Source organism: Lutra lutra, chromosome 14, assembly GCF_902655055.1.
Source record: "Lutra lutra chromosome 14, mLutLut1.2, whole genome shotgun sequence".
NCBI classification, from domain to species: Eukaryota; Metazoa; Chordata; class Mammalia; order Carnivora; family Mustelidae; genus Lutra; species Lutra lutra.
Window position 1 is genome coordinate 64,796,265 of NC_062291.1, and position 25,529 is coordinate 64,821,793.

The window sequence follows — 25,529 nt, forward strand, 5'->3', positions numbered from 1 at the left end:
TATTTGCATTTACTAGTGAGTTTTATACTTTTTTAAAAAATGTTTTCCTGTTACTAATTAGCATCCTTTTGTTTCAGCTTGAACAACTTCCTGAAACATTTCTTTTAAGACTGATCTCTGCAATGACCTCCTTTTGCTTTTGTTTATCTAGAAAGCTCTATCTATTCTGAAGCTCGGTTTTGCTGGGTAGAGTATTCTCATTTGATTAGCAGGGGTTTTGTTTCTTTGTTTAGTACTTGCATATGTCATCCCATACCCTTCTGGCATGTTAAGTTGCTGTTGAAAAATCTGCTGATAATCTTATGGGGATTTTGTTGAATATGAGAAGTGTTTTTTCTCTTGCTGTTTATAAGATGTTCTACTCATATTTAACTTTTGATAATTTAATATAGTGTATCTTATGTGGTTCTCTTTGGACTCCTCTTTTCTGGACCTCTCTGGGCTTGCTGGGTCTGGATGTTTGTTACCTTCCCCAGCTTAGGGAAGTTTTCAGCCATTATTTCTTCAATGTCCCTTTCTCTCTCCTTCTGAGACCCTTACAATGAGAATATTAGTACACTTGATGTTTTCCCATAAATCCCTTAAAATATCTTTACTTTTTTTTTTTTTTTTTAATTCTTTTTTCTTTTTCACTCCTCTGGGGGAATTCCACTTCCATCCTAAAGTTCACTGATTCTTTCTCCCACCTGATCAAATCTGTTATTGAACCCCTCTATTGAATTTTTCATTTCAATTATTATACTCTTCAGATCCATGATTTGTCTTCAGTACTTTTTAATATTTCTATCTCTGTTGAAATTCTCATTGTTCTCATGCATTGCTCTTCTGACCTCAGTAAAGCATCTTTATGACCATTATTTTGAACTCTCTATCAGGTAGATTATTACCTCCATTTCTTTAAGTTCAGTTCCTAGAGATCTATGTTGTTCTTTTGTTTGGAACCTATTTTTTTCTGTGTTGTTTTGTTTGTTTTCCACTTTTCTTGACTCTTTGTGTTGGTTTCTGAGCATTTTTTAAATAACCACCTCTTCCAGGGGCGCCTGGGTGGCTCAGTGGGTTAAAGTCTCTGCCTTTGGCTCAGGTTATGATCTCAGGGTCCTGGGATCGAGCCCTGCATTGGGATCTCTGCTCGGTGGGAGCCTGCTTCCCTCTCTCTCTCTCTGCTTGCCTGTCTGCCTACTTGTGATCTCTCTCTCTCTGTCAAATAAATAAAAAATCTTTAAAAATTAAAAACAAAACAAAACAAAACACCTCTTCCAGTCTTGACAGAGTGATCTCATGTAGGAGAAGAACCTCACAGACCAGCCTGACTGAATTCTTAGCTGTCTCTCAGCTCTGTGATTGTCCAGGTATCCTTCTTTGTTCTTAGTGGCATTTAGTAGTTATGAATGTCCCAAGACCTGTCCGTGAGGATTGCAGTCGGCATCTAGAGACAAGCTGAGAAGCTGCATCCTCAGGTACAAGCTAGGAAAGTAGAGTTAAGCTTTCAGGGAGAAACTTTTTGGCCATCTCCCTCCAAGCTGGACCCAGGCAGGTAGCCTCCAGGTGCTGGGGGTGCTCTTGTGCCCATTAAGAACTGTTTCTTTGCTTGTTGCAGTCTTGCTCGTGTCTCATTAATGCAAGGCCCATTGACTGCTAGCACCAGGTGATCCAGGGGCCCATCCCTCAAGTGTTAGCTGTAAGAGCTGGGGTGCCAGATATGTGTATAACTTCCTTTCATGGAGATACTGCTGACTTGATTGTATTATTGGAGCAGGCTGGTGGGAGAAGGGTCTGCTAGCTTCCCCAGTGTGTAAGGAGGATTACCGATAGCCCCCAGGTATCTGCTAATTTAGAAGCTGGGCCCTCAGGTGGTGACTTTAATGTATGCAGATAAACCCCTTTCAGGGAACGACTGGGAGATGGGTGTTCTTAGCTTGTTGCCTCTGCACTGAACCTTGGGGAAGTAGATGGTTAAGAACTGCTTCTTTGTTTGCTTCAGTCCTCTGGGACTCATGAGTGAAGCCCTGTTGGCTATCAGAGCCCAACGATCTGGGGACCCATTCCCTGGGGAGCAGCCCTAAAATCTGGGGTGTGGTCATGTGCACAACTCCTTCCAGAGAGCTACTGGCAATTTGGAGTGGGCTACAGAGAGAAGACGAGAAAGGTGTCAGTGGGCTTCTTAGGTCTCTCGGTAGGATCACAGTCAGCCCCTTGAAGCCTGCGAAATTAGAAGCCTAGCCCTTAGGTAACAGCTTTTAAAGAATGCAGATAAAGTACTTCCAGGGAAAGATGAGGAGAAAGCGCACTGAGTTCTAGGCATCATTGCAGTGAATGCTTGTGCACCCATGATAAATTGCTTCTTTGTTTGCTATCCTCTAGTGGGCTTAAGCCCCATTGGCTTTCAGAACTAGGTGTTTTGAGAGCCCTTCCCTCTGGTGCAAGCCTTTAAAGTTGAGTTGCTGATGTGGAGACCAAACCCTTTGCTCATGGGTGAGAAACTGGGAGTTGGATGTTCCCTCCTGGTTGTGTGGCACTATGGTGGACAGTGCATGGGGGGTTATTATTCATAGTGAGAGGTGTCTAAGCTTTTTCTACCCAATTTGATGGAGGATCCCATTTTCCCCCTGCTTCCTGTTTTCTGTGCCTTTCTCCCCTCAGCACAGGTGTCAGATACTGAACTCTGCTCTAATATAGTAATGGCCTCAGTGCCAATGAGAAGTATAGAGATTTATGGGGTGGAAGATTGGGTTTCGAGTTCTTAGGTCTGTTTTTCATAGGTTTTTCTATGTTCTTGCTGTATGGGGATCCGCAGTTGGTCTCACTGTTTAAATTCTACTTTTCTTTCTGACTTGCCACTTCTTACCTCCTGAAGATAGGAAAATAAGAAAGCCCATCTTAGAATATTTAAAATAAGAGTAAATAGATTGTAAAAGCTTGCAAAGAGAGTGGATTATGTGATCTCTCTAGTGCATGAATGTATTAAGGTCTATGTTGCCTCTTTTAGCTGACTTTTTGGGTCATCCTCTGGGCTGGATATCTCACATGGGGGATGGCTGACTGGGCTTTATGTGTGCAAGGTCAGAGGCCCACAAGAATTAGTTTGTAAGGATTCTCAGCCTGTCTTCTTTTGGCTATTAGCCATAGACCTTAAGCTTTCCCACCCTCATCCCTAGGAGATTTTTGTTCTTGTCAGATTAGATTTTAAATGTTACCATACATTCATTTTTTCTGGGGCAGGAGGAAGGAAGGGGAGACAGCATTGAACTCAGGAGGGCAACAGTGCCCTGAGGCAAACAGCCGGGAGTGGAGTCTAAACCACCCTCCCCAGAGGACAGGACAGGGTGGGCAATAGCACACTCCCAGCAGGAGGACAGAGCGGGGCAGTGTACTGGAAGGAGTCAGGTGCAGCAAGACCTGGGGGAGGGAGGATGTGGGCGGTGGGAGTTGGGGGGAAAAGGAAGATGGTGGGAAGAGAGAACTTCTTAAGTGCCAGGTGGTGAAGAAGAGGCAAGGCCAGAGGTTTGGTCCTATATTACTATGGACTCTGTCCTCTTTCGTGGTTATGTTTTTAGAGAGTCACCAACTCCCTGACACCATTCCAGGGCTCCTGAGTTGTGAGCATTACAGGTGACAGCTGTATCTGCCAGGCTCACCAGTGGCCATACTCTGTGGGTCCCCTCTGGAGAAAGTGGCTTTCTGAGTAATAGTCAGCCCTGAATGCTTTCCCTCTTTTGCCATTTGCCATCCATGTGGTCACTGAGCTTCTGTGTCTCCTTCCTTCCCCAGGTCGGTGGCTGGATTGGATAAGGAAGCGGACCTGGTGCACATGGAGGTGCGGACCACCGATGGATGTGAGTGCTGAGGCTGTGGGTGAGGCCAGGGGAGAGCTGTGTGCAGGTCCCTCTCCTGCCCCAATTTGCATTTTAATGGCTTGAGAAGATGAAAATCCCTGAGCTCCATTACTGCCAGATCCATCCTATTTCCCAGAGTAGGGGGAGAGGCCTCTGGTCCTGAGGGAGACGTTTCATTGAAATAAACCCTCAGGAATGAATTTTCTGGGGATGTGAGTTAATGTGATGAATTTTGAGGCTCCTGTTAGTAATTTCCTGGCATCTTCAGTGTAATTCGGATAGGAGTGTCCATAGCTCATCATGGTACTTTGCATTCACACAACGAATTGCAGGGGCTGCTGGCTTTAAAAATGAACCCTTCATATAGTCAAGCTTACCAGAAAAAGTCACTGGGAAATTTTTTTCCAAACTGTTTATTCATTCATTCCATAAATATGTATGGACAGACTACTGTGTGCCAGGCATTGTTCTAGGCCCTGGAAATACAGTAGTGAGCAAACCTATATTGTCCCTACAGACAAGCAGTAGAATCCCAGGATCTTGAACCCATGACCCCTTTGTACATTGTGTACCTGTGTACATCTGACACTGAATTTTACTGATAGTATATCATTTTGTACTGCTTTAAGCATTTTATTCTTCCCAGAGTTGCTCATATTATTATAAGGCTTCCCTACCCAGGAAAAATCAGCTTAAAGTCAATTTAAACATACATGATATTTGTGAAAATACATGATCTATATGAAATAGATAAAAATATAATTAACATAGGTTAACAATAGAGCCAAATAATCTATAGAAATAGTAGTGATGGAGGAATGCAGCAGAACAGGCCTCTGCTTAGGAGTTGGGGTCTTGGGTTCTGTCACTCACTAGACATGAGGTCTGGGGAACTCCCTCCGATCTCTGTGCTAAATCCCTCCATTGTTTGAGAATACTCAGCCTTGCCCTTTCCACCTCAGAGTTATAGGCTGACCAAGTAGAGGATGTTATAGAAATTATAAAATGTAAAGATGTTAGGGAGTTCCATTTTGACTTGGCTGTGGGTGTTGGGGATCCTTCAGAATACTTTAAGTAAAACTACATGTGCTTTGTCCATGAGAAATCTACTGTTTTCGATACCAAACACAGGTACCTGCCAGAAACATGCATTTTGGGGAATATTTCATTTGCTCTGTTTTTATTTCTAAAAGACTTAGAAGATAGTCACATTTGTTACTGTATGTCTGACATTCTGCTAGTACTTGATTTTTGTCTTTTTCTGTACTCACTCTGTGTGTGTGTACATGTGCGCGCATGTGTGCGCGCAAGTGTTTTAATTGGTCTTATTTGGTTCTTGAATAAATGCAAGTCTCTGAAGCAGGCAAGAATGAGGGGTGGTCCACACTCTTAAAAATAGATTTTTTTTTTTAACAGAAGAGCTATTTAAGGCTTAGGAAAATAGGGGCACCTGGCTGGTTTAGTCAGTTAGGTGTCTGACTCTTAGTTTTGCCTCAGGCCTTGATCTCAGGGACATGAGATCAAGCCCCACATCGGGCTCTGCACTCAGCCTGCAGTCTGCTTGAGATTCTCTCACTCCTTCTCCCTCTGCTCCTCCCACTTGTGTGCACATTCTCTCTCTCTCTCTCTCTCTCTCTCAAATAAATACATAAATCTTAAAAAAAAAAAAAGACTTAGGAAAATAATACCACATATTCAAATTCACTGATCATAAGGGTGGTAAAACTTGGGCCCAAAATGATATGATCTGACTCTTACTGCTGAGAGAGAAACTGGGGGAAGAGTAAGATGTAAGGGTATGAAGGAACAAGCCAGGACAGCAGCAGGAGAGTGGATAGTAGCTCTCAGATGACCCACTGGCCAGATTTCGGTATGATTTCTGCCTTGGCATTGCTTCCCATTTCAAACTTGTTTATGCCTTATATGTGATCTGTGCTGGCTATAGTATTTTAGAGTTGGTAATACTTGATAGGATTGTCTGACCTCCTACCTAGTGTAGGAATCCCTTCCCTGAAAACTTTTGACAGTCTGTCCTCAGGTTCCCTGGCTTCACCCTTAATTAGACACATCCTTTTCTGCTGCTGGACAGCTCCCATGTTTTGTTTTATTAAGCTAATTTCTTACATTAAGCTTAAACCTATTTTCTGAAAGTTTAAGAATTCTGATCCAAATTTGGATAAGGCCTGTGGTGCAGGACTGCTGCAAAATTTTATGAGATTAAAAATGTAAAACACATAGAATAGTTTCTGGCCTATTGTCAAGAATCAAAGAAAGCAGACAGAACTAAAACAGGGATAAAAGTCATGTGCCACACTTAAGTTAAGTTATAGTATATATTAGTTATGTTCCATTTTCTAGGTGTTTTTAAAACCAGTTTTTCAATAGTTAATCTTCTCTCAACTTTGTGAGTTGGCTCTAACTCCCTTTTATTTAGAGATGCATATAAGAAGACTGCATTAGGGACGCCTGGGTGGCTCAGTTGGTTAAGCAGCTGCCTTTGGCTCAGGTCATGATTCCAGCGTCCTGGGATCGAGTCCCGCATCGGGCTCCTTGCTCAGCAGGAGCCTGCTTCTCCCTCTGCCTCTGCCTGCCATTCTGTCTGCCTGTGCTTGCTCTCTCTCCCTCTCTCTCTGACAAATAAATAAAATCTTTAAAAAAAAAAAAAGGAAGACTGCATTAACCTGGAGACACTGTATTTTACATATCCTAATGAAATGCATGATGCCTTTCGTTGGTGATATGTGGTGAGAGCTTTCTTACTTATAAACCCACACATACACACACGTCTTCATCTTTTAATCATCACAAAAACGCATGGCATGTATTTTAATTCCTCCTTTTTTTCGGATGTGGTAGTCTGAACTAAGATTTGCCCAAATTCATGCAGCTAGCAGTGACAGAATAAAAACTAAAACACAATTTCTTAATACACTAGAAATAGAAGGGAACCTCCAACAAAAGATGTCTACCAAAGACCTACAATTAACATCATATTTAATGATGATATACCGTATGCTTTCCATATAAGAAAATGAAGAAGGAAGGATGTTTATTTAGTCTTACCACACATATTCAACATCATGCCAAAAGTCCTAGCCTGTGCAATAAAGAAAAATGAAATGCAAATGCACTTCATATAGATTGCAAACGAAAAATTAAAACTCTTCTTATCCTCATTGACATAATTTTCTATGTAGAATATCCCAAGAAATCTACAAAAATAAAAAACTCCTAAAACTAATAAGTAGGTTGAGCAAAGTGGCAGGAGACAACAAATTCAGTGGAGAAAGGATGTAATTTTTAACAAATGGTATTAAAAAAAATTGGACAGTCATATGCGGGAAAAGTGAACTTCAACCTGTGATTCAGAACTTATACAAATTTAACTAAAAATAGATATTTCTAAATATAAAATATAAAATTATGAAACATAAAAAATGTAAGAGAAAATCTTCACAGCCGTGCGTTGGCATCAAGAGCAAAGTTGACAAAATAAAGAATTGATAAATGGACTTCATCCAAATTAAAAAACATTTGCTCTGCTGAAGACACAGTGAAGACACTTGGAGAAAATATTTGCAGATTACATATTTAACAAGGGACTTGTCTTGGAATGTATAAGGGACTTTTAAAACAGCAATAGGAAACAACCAATTTTTAAAAAATAGGCAAAAGTTTGAAGAGACCACTTACCAAAGAGGATCCAAGAATGTCAAATAAGCACATGAAATGATGTTCAACTTCATTAGATGTTAGGGAAATGGAAATTAAAACCATAGTGAGGTATCATTACATACCTATCGGAACTACTAAAATAACAAGACTGGTAATACCAAGTGCTGGTAAGGATGGAAAGCTCTTAGAGTTCTTATATATTCCTGGTGGGGATACAAAATAGAACAGTCACTCTGGCAAAACATTTTGGCAATTTCTTATAAAATTACACAAACCTTATGATTCAGCAATCTCACTCCTGTGTATTTACCCTAGGGAAATGTTATAATCACATACAAACCTGTACACACAAGTCTGTAGCAGACTTAATAATCACCCAAAACTGGAACAACCTAAACAACCTTAAATATCCTTGAATGGGTGGCTGGATAGGCAAGCTGTCATACATCTGTAAAAGAAAATAGATGAATTTCAAAGGCATTATACTGAGTGAAATATGCCAGTCTCAAAAGCTTACATACTGTATGATTTCATTTATATGATCATATGGAAAAGGCAAAACTGTAGTGATGGAGAAATAGAACATTGGCTTTTCTGGTGAAAGGAGTATTTCCCAAGAAAGCAGCATGAGAGGATTTTTCAGGGTGATATAAATATTTGGCATCCTGACTGTGATGGTCACATAAATCCATATATCTGGTAAAACTTAAGAACTGTACACCAAAAAAATTACTGTATATAAATTGAAGGAAGTTTGTGTTAAAAAATAATACTAAAATAAATATTTAAGAAAAAAGGGAGGGGCACCTGGGTGGCTCAATGGGTTAAGCCGCTGCCTTCGGCTCAGGTCATGATCTCAGGGTCCTGGGATCGAGCCCCGCATCGGGCTCTCTGCTCAGCGGGGAGCCTGCTCCTCTCTCTCTCTCTCTGCCTGCCTCTCTGCCTGCTTGTGATCTCTCTCTGTCAAATAAATAAATAAAATCTTTAAAAAAAAAAAAGAAAAAAGAAAAAAGGGAGGATGTATGATGGCTTGGTTGAAAAAGCATGCAATTCTTGTTCCCTGGGTCATGAGTTCAAGCCCCATATTAGATATCAAGGTTATTTAAATAAATATTTTAAAATAATACTAAAATAACCTATAATGAGGAAAAACTAGAACACAGAGTTCTTGACTTCTTGTTCTGTAGAACTTCCTACCTTTTGGGGCACCTGGGTGGCTCAGTCGGTTAAGTGGCTGCCTTTAGCTCAGGTCATGATCCCAGGGTCCTGGGATCGAGCCCCACATTGGTCTCCCAAGTCAGCAGGGAGCCTGCTGCTCCCTCTCCGTCTGTCTGCCTCTCCCCCTGCTTGTGCTCTCTCTCTGTATCAAATAATTAAAATCTTTAAGAAAAAAAAATTATATATAAAAAAGAACTTCCTGCCTTTTTTGCTTAGTTAATTAGTCTCTCAATCCATTTATTTCTTCTTTTATTCAACCAGTGTTTATTTTAAATCTGCATATTCTGGTCCCTGAGGGGGAATAGAGGTGAATGTGATATTATCTTCACCTCATGGAGCTTGGAGACTGGCTGGGGAAACATAAGCATTTGAGTAATTCTAGCACAAGCTGACAGGAACATTCATAGAGTTGGACATATGTTCAGTTACAAATGGGAGTACGGCTAATAGTCTAAGAAAGTTGGGGGCACCTTCTCAGAAAGACAGAATGTTTGATTTGGCACTTCAGGGATTATTAGTAGGAATTTATCAGAACATTCTAGATAGAGAGGAGAGACTCACATGTGCCAAGAGTTCACCCATAAAGAGTGGTGTGTGCAAGGTTGTGAATTATGGTCAGTGGCTGTCAGAGATGGAGAAAGAAAAGGCCAGTAAAGACAGGCTAGCGTCATCCCATGAAGGAATGGGTATGTAATGTACTGAGCCAAGCACGGCATGCCATTTTTACCTTTATAATGAAATAGCTTTCATGTTACAATTATAATTTCTTAGCTGTGACCTTAGATATGGATTATACTAGACAGTCCCACGTGGTTGCTTCAAGTTTCTTTCTCTCTGCCTCTTCTGTTTGCGTGCTTAATGTTTAAGCCATAGCAGCTGACAGATGAAAAGCAAGCACCCATTTCAGCTTATTCAGACCACAGCTCTGAGAAGTTTCCCGAACACTTCTATGCCCCTGTTGGGAGCACAAGGCAGCTTTGCTATGTTTCCCTAGTCCCCCATCCTGCCTAACTTGGCTTCTAACTCAGGAGTGGTGCTGGGAGAGACAGAAGGGGCTGGCTTGTGCCCGACCTCCTTGACCACGACAGGGGAAAGGAACAATGAGAGAATGGCATCTTTGATGAGCCCAGATGGTATCCTGCACCCTGCTTCTTGGGGTTGGGCCATTGGTCAGAGAGACTTCTTAGTCACTCCTAGCTCTGTGTCCAGGTCTTCTCTTGTCTGGTGGCACTGTGGTTGCTGAGATATCTTGTGCTTTCTACTTGCCAGAGAGGCAGGTGGGCCTGGGCAGAGTGCTGGAATGAGCACACTCTCCATGCCCTGGGAGAGGGTTGAAAGGTCCTGCACCAGGGGCGGGGGTTGGGGACAGAGGGGTGAAGAAGGCACCGGAGGCACTACATCCCTCCAGCTCTGTGTCCATGGGGACCATGTGAACAATTTTTGTTTATCCTTTTGAGAAGCAGGGAGAAATGGTCTTTCAGATATTTTCAGGCAAACAGACTGGGAGACTAGGAATGTAGATCTCAATTTCAGGTTTTCCACCGAGAGGCTGTATTTCCAGGAAGCAACTAAAATTGTTGAGGTTCCTGATCCTTCATTGTAACATGAAGCAGGATTAATAATTTATTCATTTTTTTTTCTAATTCCTTTGTAGGATATTTACTGGGCATCTACTGGTTGCTGGTCATGACACGGGTTTCTAGAAATAGAAAGAGGAAATAAGACCTGGTCTCTGCCCCCAAAGCCTGTATTCTAAAGACGGATGACCCAGCAGTTCCTGGATAGCTGAGAGCCTTGAAATAGTTACACACAGGACATGTTAGGAACTCACAGGAGAGGTTACTTCTTTATATATGATATATTTGAAGTCAGTTGAAACTTAGATTTTTGTAGCCCTTTTGTTTTGTGATTCATGTGTTTAAAAGGAAAATTATCCTCTGAAAAAACTTAAATCAAAAGAATTAGTAGATGTTAGATAATTGTTACTTTCCATCCTCTGACTTTTCCTTTGTTATTCTCCCTTTTTTCCCCCCATGTTGGAGAGCCTGTTCCTTAATCAGCCCCTTTCAGGCCATTTACCCTGTGTTCTGAATTTGCCAATTACTATTGAGCAAATTACCCTCAAAGGTGCCTTGAGCGATAAAATTCCATTCTCTGTTTCTTCCTGCAACACAGTGCGTGTAACTGTTTCTCTCAGCTTCTAACATTCATAATCCTCTGGCACCGGGTTCCTGGATTCCTGGGATCCATCCCAAAGATTTGGGTTTGGAGGGTCTGCTGTGGGAGTCTGTGTTTTGTTAAGCACGTCCAGACATGATTCTGATCCAGGTGGCCCATTCAGAAACACGGCTTTGAGGATCCCTGACCTCAGCTGGTGCTGGGATTCAGCACAGCACAGTTCCATCCTCATAAGTATAAAGAAGGAGCCTTGATGTTGGAGTCTGGAATTACCCTGTTGTGGAAAATGCATGGGCTCACAGGGCTGAGTGAGAACACGCAAGTAGGGCAAACATGTCTTTCTTTGCCTTCTTTCTTTCCCTTTTGTCTCTCAAGACAAAATCACAATAAATCTTAACTCATTGGAAGTGCTTTCCAAGTCAAGATAACTTTCATGTGTCTAAAACCATGTTACTAGTTGGGGTGAGAGGGAGAGATTCATAAGTAGTAGTAGAAATGGTTTGAAACCTGTAAGAATGTTCAGAGAAGAGAAACAAGATATGGCTATGAAACAACAAGTAAATGTTACTCTCTGTAATTCCCAGAGTGAGAGAGGGATGTGGGCATTCACACATGTCACAGAAAGACATACTATGAATACAAGGATAGAAAATAACCCATTAATAATTTTTATATTGATTATATGATGAAATCATATCTTGGCTATTTGGGGTTAAATAAACTATGTTACAATTAATTTCACTCTTCTGTTGACTTTGTAGGAAAGATTATTTGTGACTCACATTGTATGTGTGTTGTACAGCTTTGTTCTAGGCTGGAGGGTCTGCTGGTGCCACAGGACAGAGGGTGGCTCTTGTGTACCATGTGTGACATTGAGCATCCTCTCTGTCAGCCTGGCTCCCACACACCGGAGAACACCCAGTGTAAATTGGTCCCTGTTCTTGTTTTGATGTAGGAATTTCCACTCCAACCCAGTCCTGTCCCTTCTTTATGGGAGTCAGACTTCCAGATTATGCTGAAGCCATTGAATTCTCTCTTGCCCTGTCAGGGCTTAAACAAGGCAAAGCCAGCCAGTTTGGTTAATGACAGTGTGAAACCCCATGCTTCCATGTAATTCAGGATTCAAGTGACTTTTAATTCCATTGTCTTCTGGAAATCATTTTTTCTCAGAATTTCCCTCATGAATTCTCCTTACCACTCTCAATATACACTCAGACACAGGCATGCTCGTGCGTGTGCACACACACACACACACACACACACATGCACACCCTGCATCCTCCAACCAAAAAAACAATTAGGTGTCACTAAAAAAGCATTGGCTTGGTGCCATAAGAGTTGAGCTAGAGAATTAACTCAGTTATTTAGAAGCTGTTTGACCTTGGAGAACTTTCTTTTTTTCTGTGATCCTTTGTCTTCCAGTGCTTTATATATTTGAAAAAAATCCTAACAAATATAAAAAGTATTTTTATTAGGTATTAGTTTTTTCATCAATAAGCTAACAAAGGTGTTACTAGTAGAGTAAAATTTACAGTGAGGCATATCTCAGTTCAGTGAACAAAAGAGCAACAATTAAGAATACCCCAAGGGACTCCTGGGTGGCTCAGTCCATTAAATATCCAACTCTTGATTTCAGCTCAGGCCATGATCTCAGGGTGGTGAGATCAAGCCCCATATTAGGCTGTACCCTCAGTATGGAGTCTGCTGGAGATCTTCTGTCTCCCTTTCCCCCGCTTGTGCTCTATAAATTAATTAATTAGTAAGTAAATAAAATGTTTAAAAAAAGAGTACCCCAGGGGGCACCTGGGTGGCTCAGTGGGTTAAGCCACTGCCTTCGGCTCGGGTCATGATCTCAGGGTCCTGGGATCGAGCCCTGCGTCGGGCTCTCTGCTCAGCGGGGAGCCTGCTTCCCCCTGCCTCTCTGCCTACTTGTGATCTCTCTCCCTCTGTCAAATAAATAAATAAAATCTTAAAAAAAAAAAGAGTACCCCAGGATGGCAAGGGCTGCAATGTAAAGTAATGAGTTTTTCTTCATTAGAAATTCTCAAACATAGACCATTTGGATGTATCATAGGGACACTATAATAAGTGAACCTGGATATGAACAGAAAGTTTTTGACACATAGGCACCCTAGAAATTTCTAGAATCAAAATTTGGAGTACATATGCCACTATTTCTTGTCCTGGTGTCATCATCACCTGTTACTAATCAATCACTGCACTTTCTCACTGAGCCAAGATAAAGCCCAGCATTTCTTAACAGACCCCAGGGAGTCGTAAGTAATCAAATGGGTGTGGTGCACAAGGCAAAACTATTAATCTGCAGCCTAAACTTCGGGTTCTAGACACATCGAATATTGGCTTATAAAGAGGCAGATATCAGAAGATAAAAGGATGGGGGAAGGAGCCTCCCAGATCTTGTGTAGGAGCACAAAAACCTCCCATGCCAGGGAATGGGCATAGACTCACAGACCGGTAGTGGCAGAGAAAGGACTTTAGGGCAGTCCCCCAGACTGAAACCTGAAGGTACAAGGGCACGTGTGTGAACCAGCAGCGGCTGGTGGTTTTAGAGGTACAAAGGGCAGAGACGTGCCTGGACCTGGAAGGATCCTGCTGCTGTGGGGTGCAGAACCCAGTAAGATGCGGTTTTTAGCAGCACAGCCAGAAATAGAGACAGTGTGGCCTGGAGAGCTCAGTGAAGAGCAGACTGTGATCTCTCTATCTGGGACAGAGTGTTGGATATAGTCACTTATGCTCTGACTGTTGGAAGAGACATGGAAAGCCACCAGGAAAAGCCACTGGAGGACAAAAGCCCACCAAAACTGGTTTTCATTGAGCCCATCTCCCCCTGTCCCACCACCACCACAGGGGCCAGGGCAACTTGGCCCAAACAAGGTTGCCTAAGTAACAGTGCAGCAGGCACCTCCCCAGAAGACAGGCTGGAAGAACAAGAGGTTGATGGTCTCTATAAAGCAGGTGCATCTTGCTTGGGTTGTGGTCAATATAGTATGGACTCTACATTGCCTCAACCACCCCTCAACAGAATGACTAAGAGGAGGAACCCCCAACAAAAGGAAGAACCAGAAAATGTGACCTCTTCCACAGAATTAATGGATATGGGTATAACCAAGATGTCAGAAATAAACTTCAGAGTAACAATTATCAAGGCAATATCTAGGCTTGAGAAAAATATTAATGGCAATATGGAATCTCTAAGGGCAGAAATAAGATCTAATCAGGCCAAACTTAAAAATGCTATGAATGAAATGCAGTCTAACCTGGATACTCTGATTGTCAGGATAATTGAGGCAGAAGAACAAATCAGTGAGCCAGAGAATAAGATGATAGAAAAGAAGGAAACAGAGGTGGCATGGGAAAAACAAATTAAAACCCAAGGAATCCAACTGAGAGAGACTAGTGACTCAAGGAAACATTCCAATATCAGAATATTGGGATCTCTGAGGGGTTGGAGAGAGAGGTCTAGAAGGTACATTTCAGCAAATCGTAGCTGAGAACTTCCATAATCTGGAGAAGGAAACAAACATTTGTGTCCAAGAGATAGAGAGGACCCCTCCCAAGATCAATGAGAACAGGCCAATGCCAAGACATATAAGAGTACAATTTGCTAATCTTTGATCCAAGGAAACATTCTTGAAAGCGGTGAGGGAGAAGAGATTTCTTACATAGAGAAGGAAGAACATCAGAATATTGTCAGACCTGTCCAGGGTACTAAATGAGAGGAACATGCAGCCAAGGATACTTTATTCAGCAAGGCTTTCATTCAGAATGATGGAGTGACAAGGAGCTTCCAAGACTGGCAGAAACTGAAAGAATATGTGACCATGAAGCTGGCCCTGCAAGAAATATTAAGGGGGGCGGTTCTACAAAAGGAGAAAGACCCAAGGGTGATACAGAACAGAAATTAACAGAGACAATCTAAAGAAACAAAGACTTCACAGGCAACATGATGATAATAAAATCATATCTGTCAACAATCACTCTCAATATGAATAACCTAAACGCTCCCATGAAATGGAACAGAGTTGGATTGGATAAGAAGACATGACCTATCCATATTCTGTTTACAAGAGACTCATTTTGAACCTAAAGATACATCCAGACTGAAAGTGAAGGGATAGAGGACCATTTTTCATGCCAACAGACCTCAAAAGAAAGCTGGGGTAGCAATTCTAATATCAGACAAATTAGATTTTAAGCTGAAGACTATAGTTAGAGATACAGAAGGACACAATATCATTCTTAAAGGGTCTATACAATAAGAGGATCTAACATAGATGTTACATAGATGTAAACATCTATGCCCCCAATATGGGACCAGCCAACTACATAAGCCAACTGTTACCAAAATAAAGAGATATATTAATAATAATATGCTAATCAGTGTGGAGATTCCTCAAGAAATTAAAAATAGAACTTCCCTATGACCCTGCAATTGCACTACTGGGTATTTACCCCAAAGATACAGATGTAATGAAAAGAAGGGCCATCTGAAAATGAAGGGCCACCCCAATGTTTATAGCAGCAATGGCCACAGTCGCCAAACTGTGGAAGGAACCAAGATGCCCTTCAACGGACGAATGGATAAGGAAGATGTGGTCCATATACACTATGGAGTATTATGCCTCTATCAGAAAGGATGAATACCCAACTTTTGTAGCAACATGGATGGGACTGGAAGAGATTATGCTGGGTGAAATAAGTCAAGCAGAGAGAGTCAATTATCATATGGTTTCACTTATTTGTGGAGCATAACAAATAGCATGGAAGACATGGGGAGTTAGGGGAAGGGAGCTGGGGGGAATTGGAAGGGGAGGTGAACAATGAGAGACTATGGACTCTGAAAAACAATCTGAAGGGTTTGTAGAGGTGGGGCGGTGGGAGGTTGGGGGAACCAGGTGGTGGGTATTAGAGAGGGCACGGTTTGCATGGAGCATTGGGTGTGGTACAAAAACAATGAATACTGTTATGCTGAAAATAAATTTTAAAAAATTATAAAAAAAATAATAATATGCTAATATGCTAGGTGACCTCAACACTCCACTCTTGGCAATAGGCAGATCATCTCAGCAGAAAATCAACAAAGAAAAGAGCTTTGAGACACTGGACCAGATGGACTTCAGAGATATATACAGAACATTCCACCTTAAAACAACAGAATATTCATTCTTCTCATGTACACATGGAACTTTCTCCAGAATAGACCACATACTGGGTCACAAATCTGGTCTCAACCAATACCAAAAGATTGAGATTATTCCCTGCATATTCTCAGATCACAGTGCTTTGAAACTGGAGCTCAATCACAAGAAAAAGTATGGGAGAAATTCAATCACTTGGAAGCTAAAGACCATCCTGCTTAAGAATGTTTGTGTCAACCAGTAAGTCAAAGAAGAACTTAAAAATCATGGAAACCACTGAGAATGAAAACACATTGGTCCAAAATCTATGGGATATGGCCAAAGAGGTCCTACGGGGGAAATACATAGCCATCCAAAGGTCACTCAAAAGCACAGAATAATCCCAAATACACAAACCATCTTTACACTTTAAAGAACTGGAGAATCAACAACAAATTTAAGTCTCACTCATGCACAAAAAGGGAAATAATTTAGATTAGAGCAGAGATCAATGAATTAGAAACCAAAAATATAGTAGAACACATCAACAAAACTAGAAGCCAGTTCTTTGAAAGAATTAATAAGATCAATAAACCACTGGCCAGACTTACCCAAAAGAAAAGAGAAAGGATCCAAATTAATAAAATTATGAATGGAAGGAGAGATCACAACTAACACCAAAGAAATAGAAATAATTATTAGAGATTATTATCAACAACTATATGCCAGTAAATTAAGCAATCTAGAAGAAATGGACGCATTTTTGTAAACCTATAAACTACCAAGACTGAAACAGGAAGAAATTGACAACCTGAATAGAGCAATAAGCAGTAAGGAGATTGAGACAGTGATCAAAAATCTCCAAAAAACCCAAGAGTCCAGGGCCTGATGGATTCCCTGGGGAATTCTACTAAACATGCAAAGAAGAAATAATATCTGTTCTCCTGAAGCTGTTTAAAAAAATAGAAACAGATGGGAAACTTCCAAACTCATTCTATGAGCCAGCATTACCTTGATCCCAAAACCAGGCAAAGACCCCATCTAAAAGGAGCATTTCAGACCAAAATCCCTGATGAACATGGATGCAAAAATTCTCAACAAGATCCTAGCCAATAGGGGAGCCTGGGTGGCTCAGTGGGTTAAAGACTCTGCCTTCAGCTCAGGTCATGATCTCAGGCTCCTGGGATCGAGCCCCGCATTGGGCTCTCTACTCAGCAGGGAGCCTGCTTCCCCATCTCTCTCTGCCTGCCTCTCTGCCTCCTTGTGATCTCTCTCTTTCTGTCAAATAAATAAAATCTTTAAAAAAAAAAAAAGATCTTAGCCAATAGGATTCACAGTACATTAAAAGGATTATCCATCACAACTAGGTGGGATTTATCCCTGGGATGCAAGTGTGGTTCAACATTTGCAAATTAATCAATGTGATAGAATAAATCAATAAGAGAGAAGAACCACATGATCCTCTCAATTGATGCAGAAAAAGCATTTGACAAAATACAGCATCCTTTCCTCATTATAACTCTTCAAAGTATAGGGATCAAGGGAACATTCTTCAACCTCATAAAATCCATCTATGAAAAACCCACAGCAAATATCATTCTCAATGGGAAAAGCTGAGAGCCTTCCCCATTAAGATCAGGATGACAAGATCAGATGACAAGGATGCCCAGTCTCCCACTATTGTTCAACATAGTGATGGAAGTCTTAGCAACAGCAATCAGTCAAGAAAAAGAAATAAAATGTATTCAAATTGGCAACTAATAAGTCAAACTCTCTCTCTTTGGAGATGACATGACACTTTTATGTGGAAAACCCAAAAGTCTCCACTCCCCAAATTACTGGAACTCATACAGTAACTCAGTAATGTGGCAGGATACAAAATCAATGCACAGAAATCAGTAGCTTTCCTATACACTAACAATGTAACTGTAGAAAGAGGAATTAGGGAATTGATTCCATTTACAATAGCACCAAAATCCATAAGATTCCTTGGCATAAACCTAACCAAAGAGGTAAAGGATCTGTACTCTAGAAAATAACGAACACTTATGAAAGAAATTGAAGAGGACACAAAAAGATGGAAAAACATTCCATGCTCATGGATTAGAAGAATACACATTTTCAAAGTGCTGGAACAAACAATCCTAAAATTTGTATGGAACAAGAAAAGACTCTGAATCACCAAGGAAATGCTGAAAAAGAAAAACAAAGCTGGCGCATCACGTTGCCTGATTTCAAGCTATATTACAAAGCCGTGATCACCAAGACAGCATGGTACTTGCACAATAAAAGACGTAGATCAATGGAACAGAACAGAGAGCCCAAATATGAACCCTCCTCAACGTTATGGTCAACTAATCTTCTACAAATCAGGAAAAAATATCCAGTGGAAAAAAAGACAGTCTCTTCAATAAATGGTGCTGGGAAAATTGGACAGCTATATACAGAAGAATGAAACAAAGATAAACTCTAAATGCATGAGGGACCTCAATGTGAGACAAGAATCCATCAAAATCCCAGAGGAGAACATAGGCAGTAACCTCTTGGACATGAGCCACAGCAACTTCTTTCAAGACATGTCTCTAAAGGCATGGGGAACAAAAGTGAAAATGAACTTTTGGGACTTCATCAAGATAAAAACCCTTCTGCACAGCAAAGGAAACAGTCAATAAAACAAAGGCAACTCATGGAAGGAAGAAGATATTTGCAAATTACACTACAGATAAAGTGCTGATATCCAGGATCTAGAAAGAACTTCTCAAACTCAACTCCCAAAAATCAGATAACCAAGTCAAAAAAGGGGCAGAAGACATGAACAGACACTTCTCCAAAGAAGACATACAAATGGCTAACAGACACATGAAAAAATAATCAACATCATTAGCCATCAGCAAAATTCAAATGAAAACCACATTGAGATATCCCCTTACACCAGTTAGAATGGCAGAAATTGACAAGGCAAGATACAATAAATGTTGGAGAAGTTGTGGAAAAAGGGGAACCCTCTTACACTGTTTTTGGTACAGCCACTTTGGAAAACAGTGTGAAGGTGCCTTAGAAAGATAAAAATAGAGTTACCCCATGACCCAGAAATTGCACTACTGGGTATTTACCCCAACAATACAGATGTAGTGAAAAGAAGGGCCCCATACACCCCAGTGTTCATAGTAGCAGTGTCTACTGTAGCCCAACGATGGAAGGAGCTGAATGCCTTTCAACAGACAAATGGATAAAGAAGATATTGTCCATATATACAATGGAATATTACTCAGCCATCAGAAAGGATGAATACCCAACATTTGCATCAACATGGATGGGACTGGAGGAGATTATGCTAAGTGAAATAAGTCAGCAGAGAATGTCAGTCATCATATGATTTTCCTTATTTGTGGAACATAAGGAATAGCATGGAGGAGATGAGGAGAAGGAAGTGAAAAATGAGGAGGTGGCAATCAGAGGGGGAGATGAACCATGAGAGACTGGATTCCAGGAAACGAACTGAGGGTTTTAGAGGGGAGGGAGGTGGAGGAATGGATTAGCCCGGTGATGGATATTAAGGAGGGCATGAATTGCATGGAGCACTGGCTTTTATACACAACCAATGAATCATAGAACACTACATCAAATCTAACAATGTACTGTATGGTGACTAACATAAGATAATTATTTATTTTCAAAAAAAATTTTTTTAAAAGATTTTGCTTATTTACTTGACACAAACACAGAGAGAGAGAGGGAATATAAGAAGGGAGAGTGGGAGAGGGAGAAGCAGGCTTCCCACTGAACAAGGAGGCTGATGCAGGGTTCGATCCCAGGACCCTGGGATCATGACCTGAACCGAAGGCAGACATTTAACAACCAGGCCACCCAGACGCCCCACATAAGATGGTAATTAAAAAATAATCATTTTTTAATGAAATCCTCACATACCATCCTTGGTGGTAAGGAATTTTGGTGTTCTAAAAATAATAAAATAAAATTTTTAATGAGAGAGAGAACGAGCAAGCACAACCCCGGGGGAACAGCAGGCAGAGGGAGAAGCAGACTCTCCACTGAGCAAGGTGCCCGATGTGGGACTCAATTCCAGGACCCTGGGATCATGACCTGAGCTGAAGGCAGATACTTAACTGACTGAGCCACCCAGGCATCCCAGACTGATTTTTTTTTTGGTTTAAATACATAATGGTTGGGATCATTGGTTCTGGTGTCAGTATGCCTGTTTATCAATCCCAGCTCTGTCATTTCCTAGAAACTGTGGAACTCAGGCAAATCACTTAATTGTTGTGCCTCAGTTTACTCATCTATTAAATGGGGATGGTAAAAATTTTAACTCCTTATGGGATTGTTGCCACAATTGAATCAGTTAATACATGTAGCTCCTGCAATACTGGAAGACAGAGTGAGCATTCAAAAATACTAGTTCTTGTTTTCTTCATCCTCATCATTGTTGTCTTTTTCATCATTGTCATCATCACAGTCATCGTCACTGTCATCATCTGTCATCATTGTCACCATTATCATCAGTATCATCATTATCATTATCGTCATCACTGTCATCTGCATCATCCTCATTATTGCCACATTGGCATCATCTATGTCATCATTGTCATCATCATCATTGTCACTGTTATCATATCTGTCTTCATCATTGTCATCATCACTATCATTGTTGCTCTCATTATCATCATTGTCATTATCACTATCATCATCACTGTCATCATTATCATTATCATTGTCATCCCTGTCATCATCTAGTCGTCAGCATCACTGTCATCATCATCCTCATTATCATCATCTCTGTCATCATTTTTATCATATCTGTCATCAGTGTCATCACTATCATTGTTACTGCCATAATTATTGTCATTACATCACTGTCATCATCTAGTCATCATCATTGTCACTGTCATCATCTAGTTGTCATCATTGTCAGGGTTATCACCATCATCCTCATTATGGTCACCATTGGCATCATCTTTGTCATTATTGCCATCACCATCATGCTCACTGTCATCATTATCATCATCATTGTCATCATCCAGTCATCATTGTCATCATCACCATTATTGTCATCATTATCAACATCATTTTCATCATCACTGTCATCATCATCATCCTCATCATCTATCATCATCATCTAGTCATCATATTCAGTCAAGGTCAGGTTAATTTGGCAATTGGAATAGAATGTCTCCTGAATGCCCTATCAGGAATCCTAAGATATTCAAGATCATTGTGATTCGTAAATATCTATAACTCCCAGATCTCCCCTGTGCCTTAAGAAAGCAAGAGACACTAGAGTTCTCCTTTGGGCAATTAGAAGTTTCACAAAAACTCTAGATCCATAAGCACAATAGGGAGGAATGGAAACTACATTTTTTGATTCGTTGATTTTGTTTTTGGTACCTACCATGTCTCGAGAACCGTATAGGCATTTGCAGGAGTGTGGATGTCCTGCACATGGGTTAGCCCCACTCCTCAATGAAAGAAAAAGAGGCTTATGGTAGCTAAATGACTTTTCAAAGTTTCCTGGAATCTGTTTGTTCTTATTTTCATCAGAGAGTTAATATTGTTATTCAAAATAAATAGCGCTTGAGTATTTCTCTAAGAGAAGACCTAAGTAGCTGATTTGCTTTTCGTTCCTAATTTTAATGCACTTCTTCAAATTTTGGCAAAATATATATTACCCAAAGGGATGGAAGTTGAATGATTCATGGAAAGTTTTATCTGAAGTGGTAAGAGGCAAGATGGCTAGGAGAATTTGAATATTTAGTAATCTCAAAGGTAAACCATTACCACAAGTCACAGTATCATTCAACATAACAAAAAAGTTTAGGTTTTTAATGTAATTCAATTCAATTAACTAGCATTTAAGTTAGCTTAGGAGACAAAGATGACTAAGACTCTATTCATGCTTCTAAGGAGGTGACCCTTTTGGAAAAGTTTGATAGAGAGAAATGCTGGATGTAAATGGATGAGAAGTTTGCCTTGCTGGTTGGGAGAAGTTCGAGACTGCCTCCCTTGGTCTTATAGAACTCCTGGCAAAAATATAGTTCCTTAGGAAGAAAAGAAGGTGAAAGATGCCAGATTATCTCCTTCATTCTCTCTGTGCATATTCTCTGTACATGTTCTCAGATCTTCCTCTGTCCAATGCAGACCCCAAGACAATATTCACTTGTGAATATTCTGTTTCCTTCACTGGTGTGGGATTCTTCTGAGAATGTTCTCTGCTTCCTGGAACTTCAGGGACTGCCTGACACCTGAAGTTTCATATACACCTTGACCCACTACAAAAAGGGATGAATCAAAGACCACCTCTTCTCACTATATGAGACCTTTGGCTCAGCATCTGCTACGTGGGAAGGCATGAAGACCAGATACACTAGGGAGATGTTTGCACTGTTGGGTCCCCCAAAGACAGGTACCCCAATAATGGGTCTGTGATTAAAGGAGCGAGACTGATACAAAGCGAAAGTCAAGCAAAGCTTTATTTCGCGCCAAGCATCAAGAATCAAAGCGACCGTCAAACAGACCAGTCGGGGCCGCCCCTTACAGAGAGGATGACCCCTCCCTGCTTTCCAGACTAACTTTTATAAAGAAAAGGCCATGTGGTTGGGCCTGGCCCCACACAGGTGGCCAATTAAATTGTAACACACACAGAAAGCTGCACAGTCATGCTAGGTGACCAGTTGAATTACAATTTACCCTAGTAGACATTTGAACCAGCCTATCACCTTGTTCAGAATTGGCACCCAAAAGGTGCCCAAAGGGCGGGGCCCATACTCCTTGGTAGCTAGGAGACAGTATGCACCCCTACTGATTGAATACCTCCACCTGGCCTGACCCACCCTTGTATTTGGACTTTGTTACCTGGGACTGGTTTCCGGGACTTGTTTTTAAGTAATTTCCCCTGGGCGGGGCGGGGGCGGGGGGACAAAGTCAATTTAAGTTTTACAACAAAATGGCAGTTCAACCGAGGTGGGGCCGCTCTGGCTGAATAGGCCCTTACAGCACCATCCCTAAAGTGTCTTCCAGTGCTAGAGCTAGTTCCAGCAGGGCCAGATATTTCTAAAGTTACTGAGTAGATCCCTCTGTTCGCTTGCAGGGAACAAAGCTTTTGAGTTTTAACTCTTGTAAGTGGAGCAGTGAATACACCAGCTCTTCGAGACACACTAGGAAGACATCTGACATTTAGAAATACATTAATCATCAGGGTAATGATTGACTCTCAACCACTAGGGAAATCACTCTCTAATTTTCTTACAGAGGTATCCAAATGAGTTCTTCATTCAATCTGGTCTTTCTAGTTTTTCATTTGAAAACATTTCAAAGGAAAGGATAGAAAATAAAAGTTCAGAATATGGATTAGTCAAAGTTAATCCATTAACATGTGATTATATAGTGCTTTCCATGAGCTTTGCCTACCTAAAAGACCATGTGCAGTTTTTACTCCCTTCTCATGTACTATACTTCTCCATCTTAGCTGAACACAAAGGCTGCTTCCTCCTTTAATTCCTTTGTTACTTGAGCTCAGACATGTTTTTGTTTTTGTCTTTTTCTTATCTGCACACCCAAAGTACTTCAATAAATTAAACAGTGATATAATTTTGGAATATGACTTTCCTAATACAACCTGTAATATGGCCTTTTGATTCTCCATAGACAAACAGAACATGCCTGTTATTATTTGAAGATATGAGAGATGCTAAGTGTTAAATTTCCTTCTTTTTTCATAGTAACAAAGGGATAACATTCATTAATCTTTTAAAATGTATCCAACAATGTGCTAAGCATTTTTCTTATATGATCTTATTTAATCATGATGACAGTTCTTGGAGGCAAATGTTGACTTATGAAGAGCTGTGCTACTTAGTCAAGGGTTACCGACAAGAAGCAGGTTCAGGACTTGAACTCAGCCCATTCTAGCTTCAGAAGCCTTGCTCTGAAACATCATGCTATGCTCAAAAGATCTGGCCTGTCATTTTATCATGAATCTGGTGTTTTTATTAAAAGCAAATGAAAAGGCCATAAGTGTTAGAAGCCTAGTTTGGGATTCAAGTTAAATGACAAGTATCTTTCAGTTTCATCTTTGAATGTCCATGAGTATTATCTGGCCTCATATCAGGATAATGTCCAAAGCCCAAATTTGAGAACTTTCACAAATGTGAGGTTCTTGGTGTCCCCTGCTCACCTTTGACACCCATAGTCCCTTGTCACCCTCAATCACTTCCATCTGGTGGCCAGGTCTACCTGATAATTTACTCTCCCCATCCCCCACATTCTGTGTTCTCACCAGGCAGTGGGTGCTATTATGCTTACTATCATGTCTCTGTGTTTCAAAAAATAAAAGCATTGAGACTTCTGAGTCCAGCTAAAGACTGCAAGGCCCCTGAATTTTAAGTGGATTTGAAAAATTCATTTTAGAGCTGCTTTCCTGTTAAATTGGACCTTTCGTTTCATGCTGCGCAGTAGCAAGCAGGGGGAGAGCCAAGAAGTAAGATGAGTTTGGCACAATAGCTCACTTGCTGTGGGCCAAGGTTTAGGTAGGTTTTGATTTTGTTTGGGGTGGCCTTGAATACACTTGGTTCTTTTTTTTCAAAGTGTCCAAATGTGAGAGTGAATAGTAAATAGACAGGGGAAAATGAGCCTGTCGTGGGGGGGGGGGTGGGGGGTGGGCGGGGACAATCAGATGTCTTCCTCTGTGTCCCTTTGATTTGTGGTGTAAGGAGCTTTCTGAGACGTTGGCTGGCAAGAAGGAAGCAGGTTGTCATGTCAACACTGTGGCTTCCTCATATGTGTTTACTATAGCTTTTTGCTGGGTTTTAGTGCCTTATTCTAGGAGAAAATTACTATGGCTTTGTGGGTCCAAGAGTATTCCTGGTGGGCAGGCAATGGGCTGCCCTGCCCAGCCTGGGCTCCTTGCCTTCCTTTGTCCTCTCAGCCAGAAGTGGAAAGCCTGGCCACTCCTGGCTCTTTCTGTGAACGGAGACAGAGAGGAAGGCATGAGTAGGCTGTACGTACAGAATGGAGAACAAGCTGGTCTTGCTAACGGGTCAGGAAAGGTGGGGAGAGGGTCTGTCTCTTCTCCGGAGAGGTAGGTAGGAACAAAATTACAGATAGAGTTGGGGAATGAGTGGCTCCTGTGGTAGCTTGTTTTGTTTGGCTTTTTGGTGTTTGACCTGCACCTGTTTTCATTTAAAACAGCTTTCATTTTTTTAAGATGTTATTTGTTTGAGAGAGAAAGAAAGTGAGAGAGAGCAAGTGCACACGATCCGGGGAGGAGCAGAGGGAAAGAGACAAGCCAACTCTGCACTGAGCACGATGTGGGGTTTGATCCCACTACCCCAAGATCATGACCTCAGCCAAAAGCGAGAGTGGGACACTTAACCAACTGAGCCACCCAGGTGCCCCTAGCTGTCCTTTTTTTTTTTTCTTTAAATCAGGAAATTTCACCTTAAAAAATAAGGACAGTGGATTTATAACACAG

At 41.1% G+C, this 25,529-nt stretch overlaps 1 protein-coding gene across 4 annotated transcripts in view; it reads left to right on the forward strand.

The window, feature by feature from the left end:
* SORCS3 (sortilin related VPS10 domain containing receptor 3) overlaps positions 1 to 25,529 on the forward strand; it is a 601,218-nt gene that overhangs the window by 419,804 nt on the left and 155,885 nt on the right. For all 4 annotated transcript variants that reach the window (XM_047703327.1, XM_047703328.1, XM_047703329.1 and 1 more), the window contains exon 6: positions 3,769 to 3,833. In XM_047703327.1, the coding sequence (XP_047559283.1) occupies positions 3,769 to 3,833 (65 nt within the window). The remainder of the gene's footprint in view (positions 1 to 3,768; positions 3,834 to 25,529) is intronic.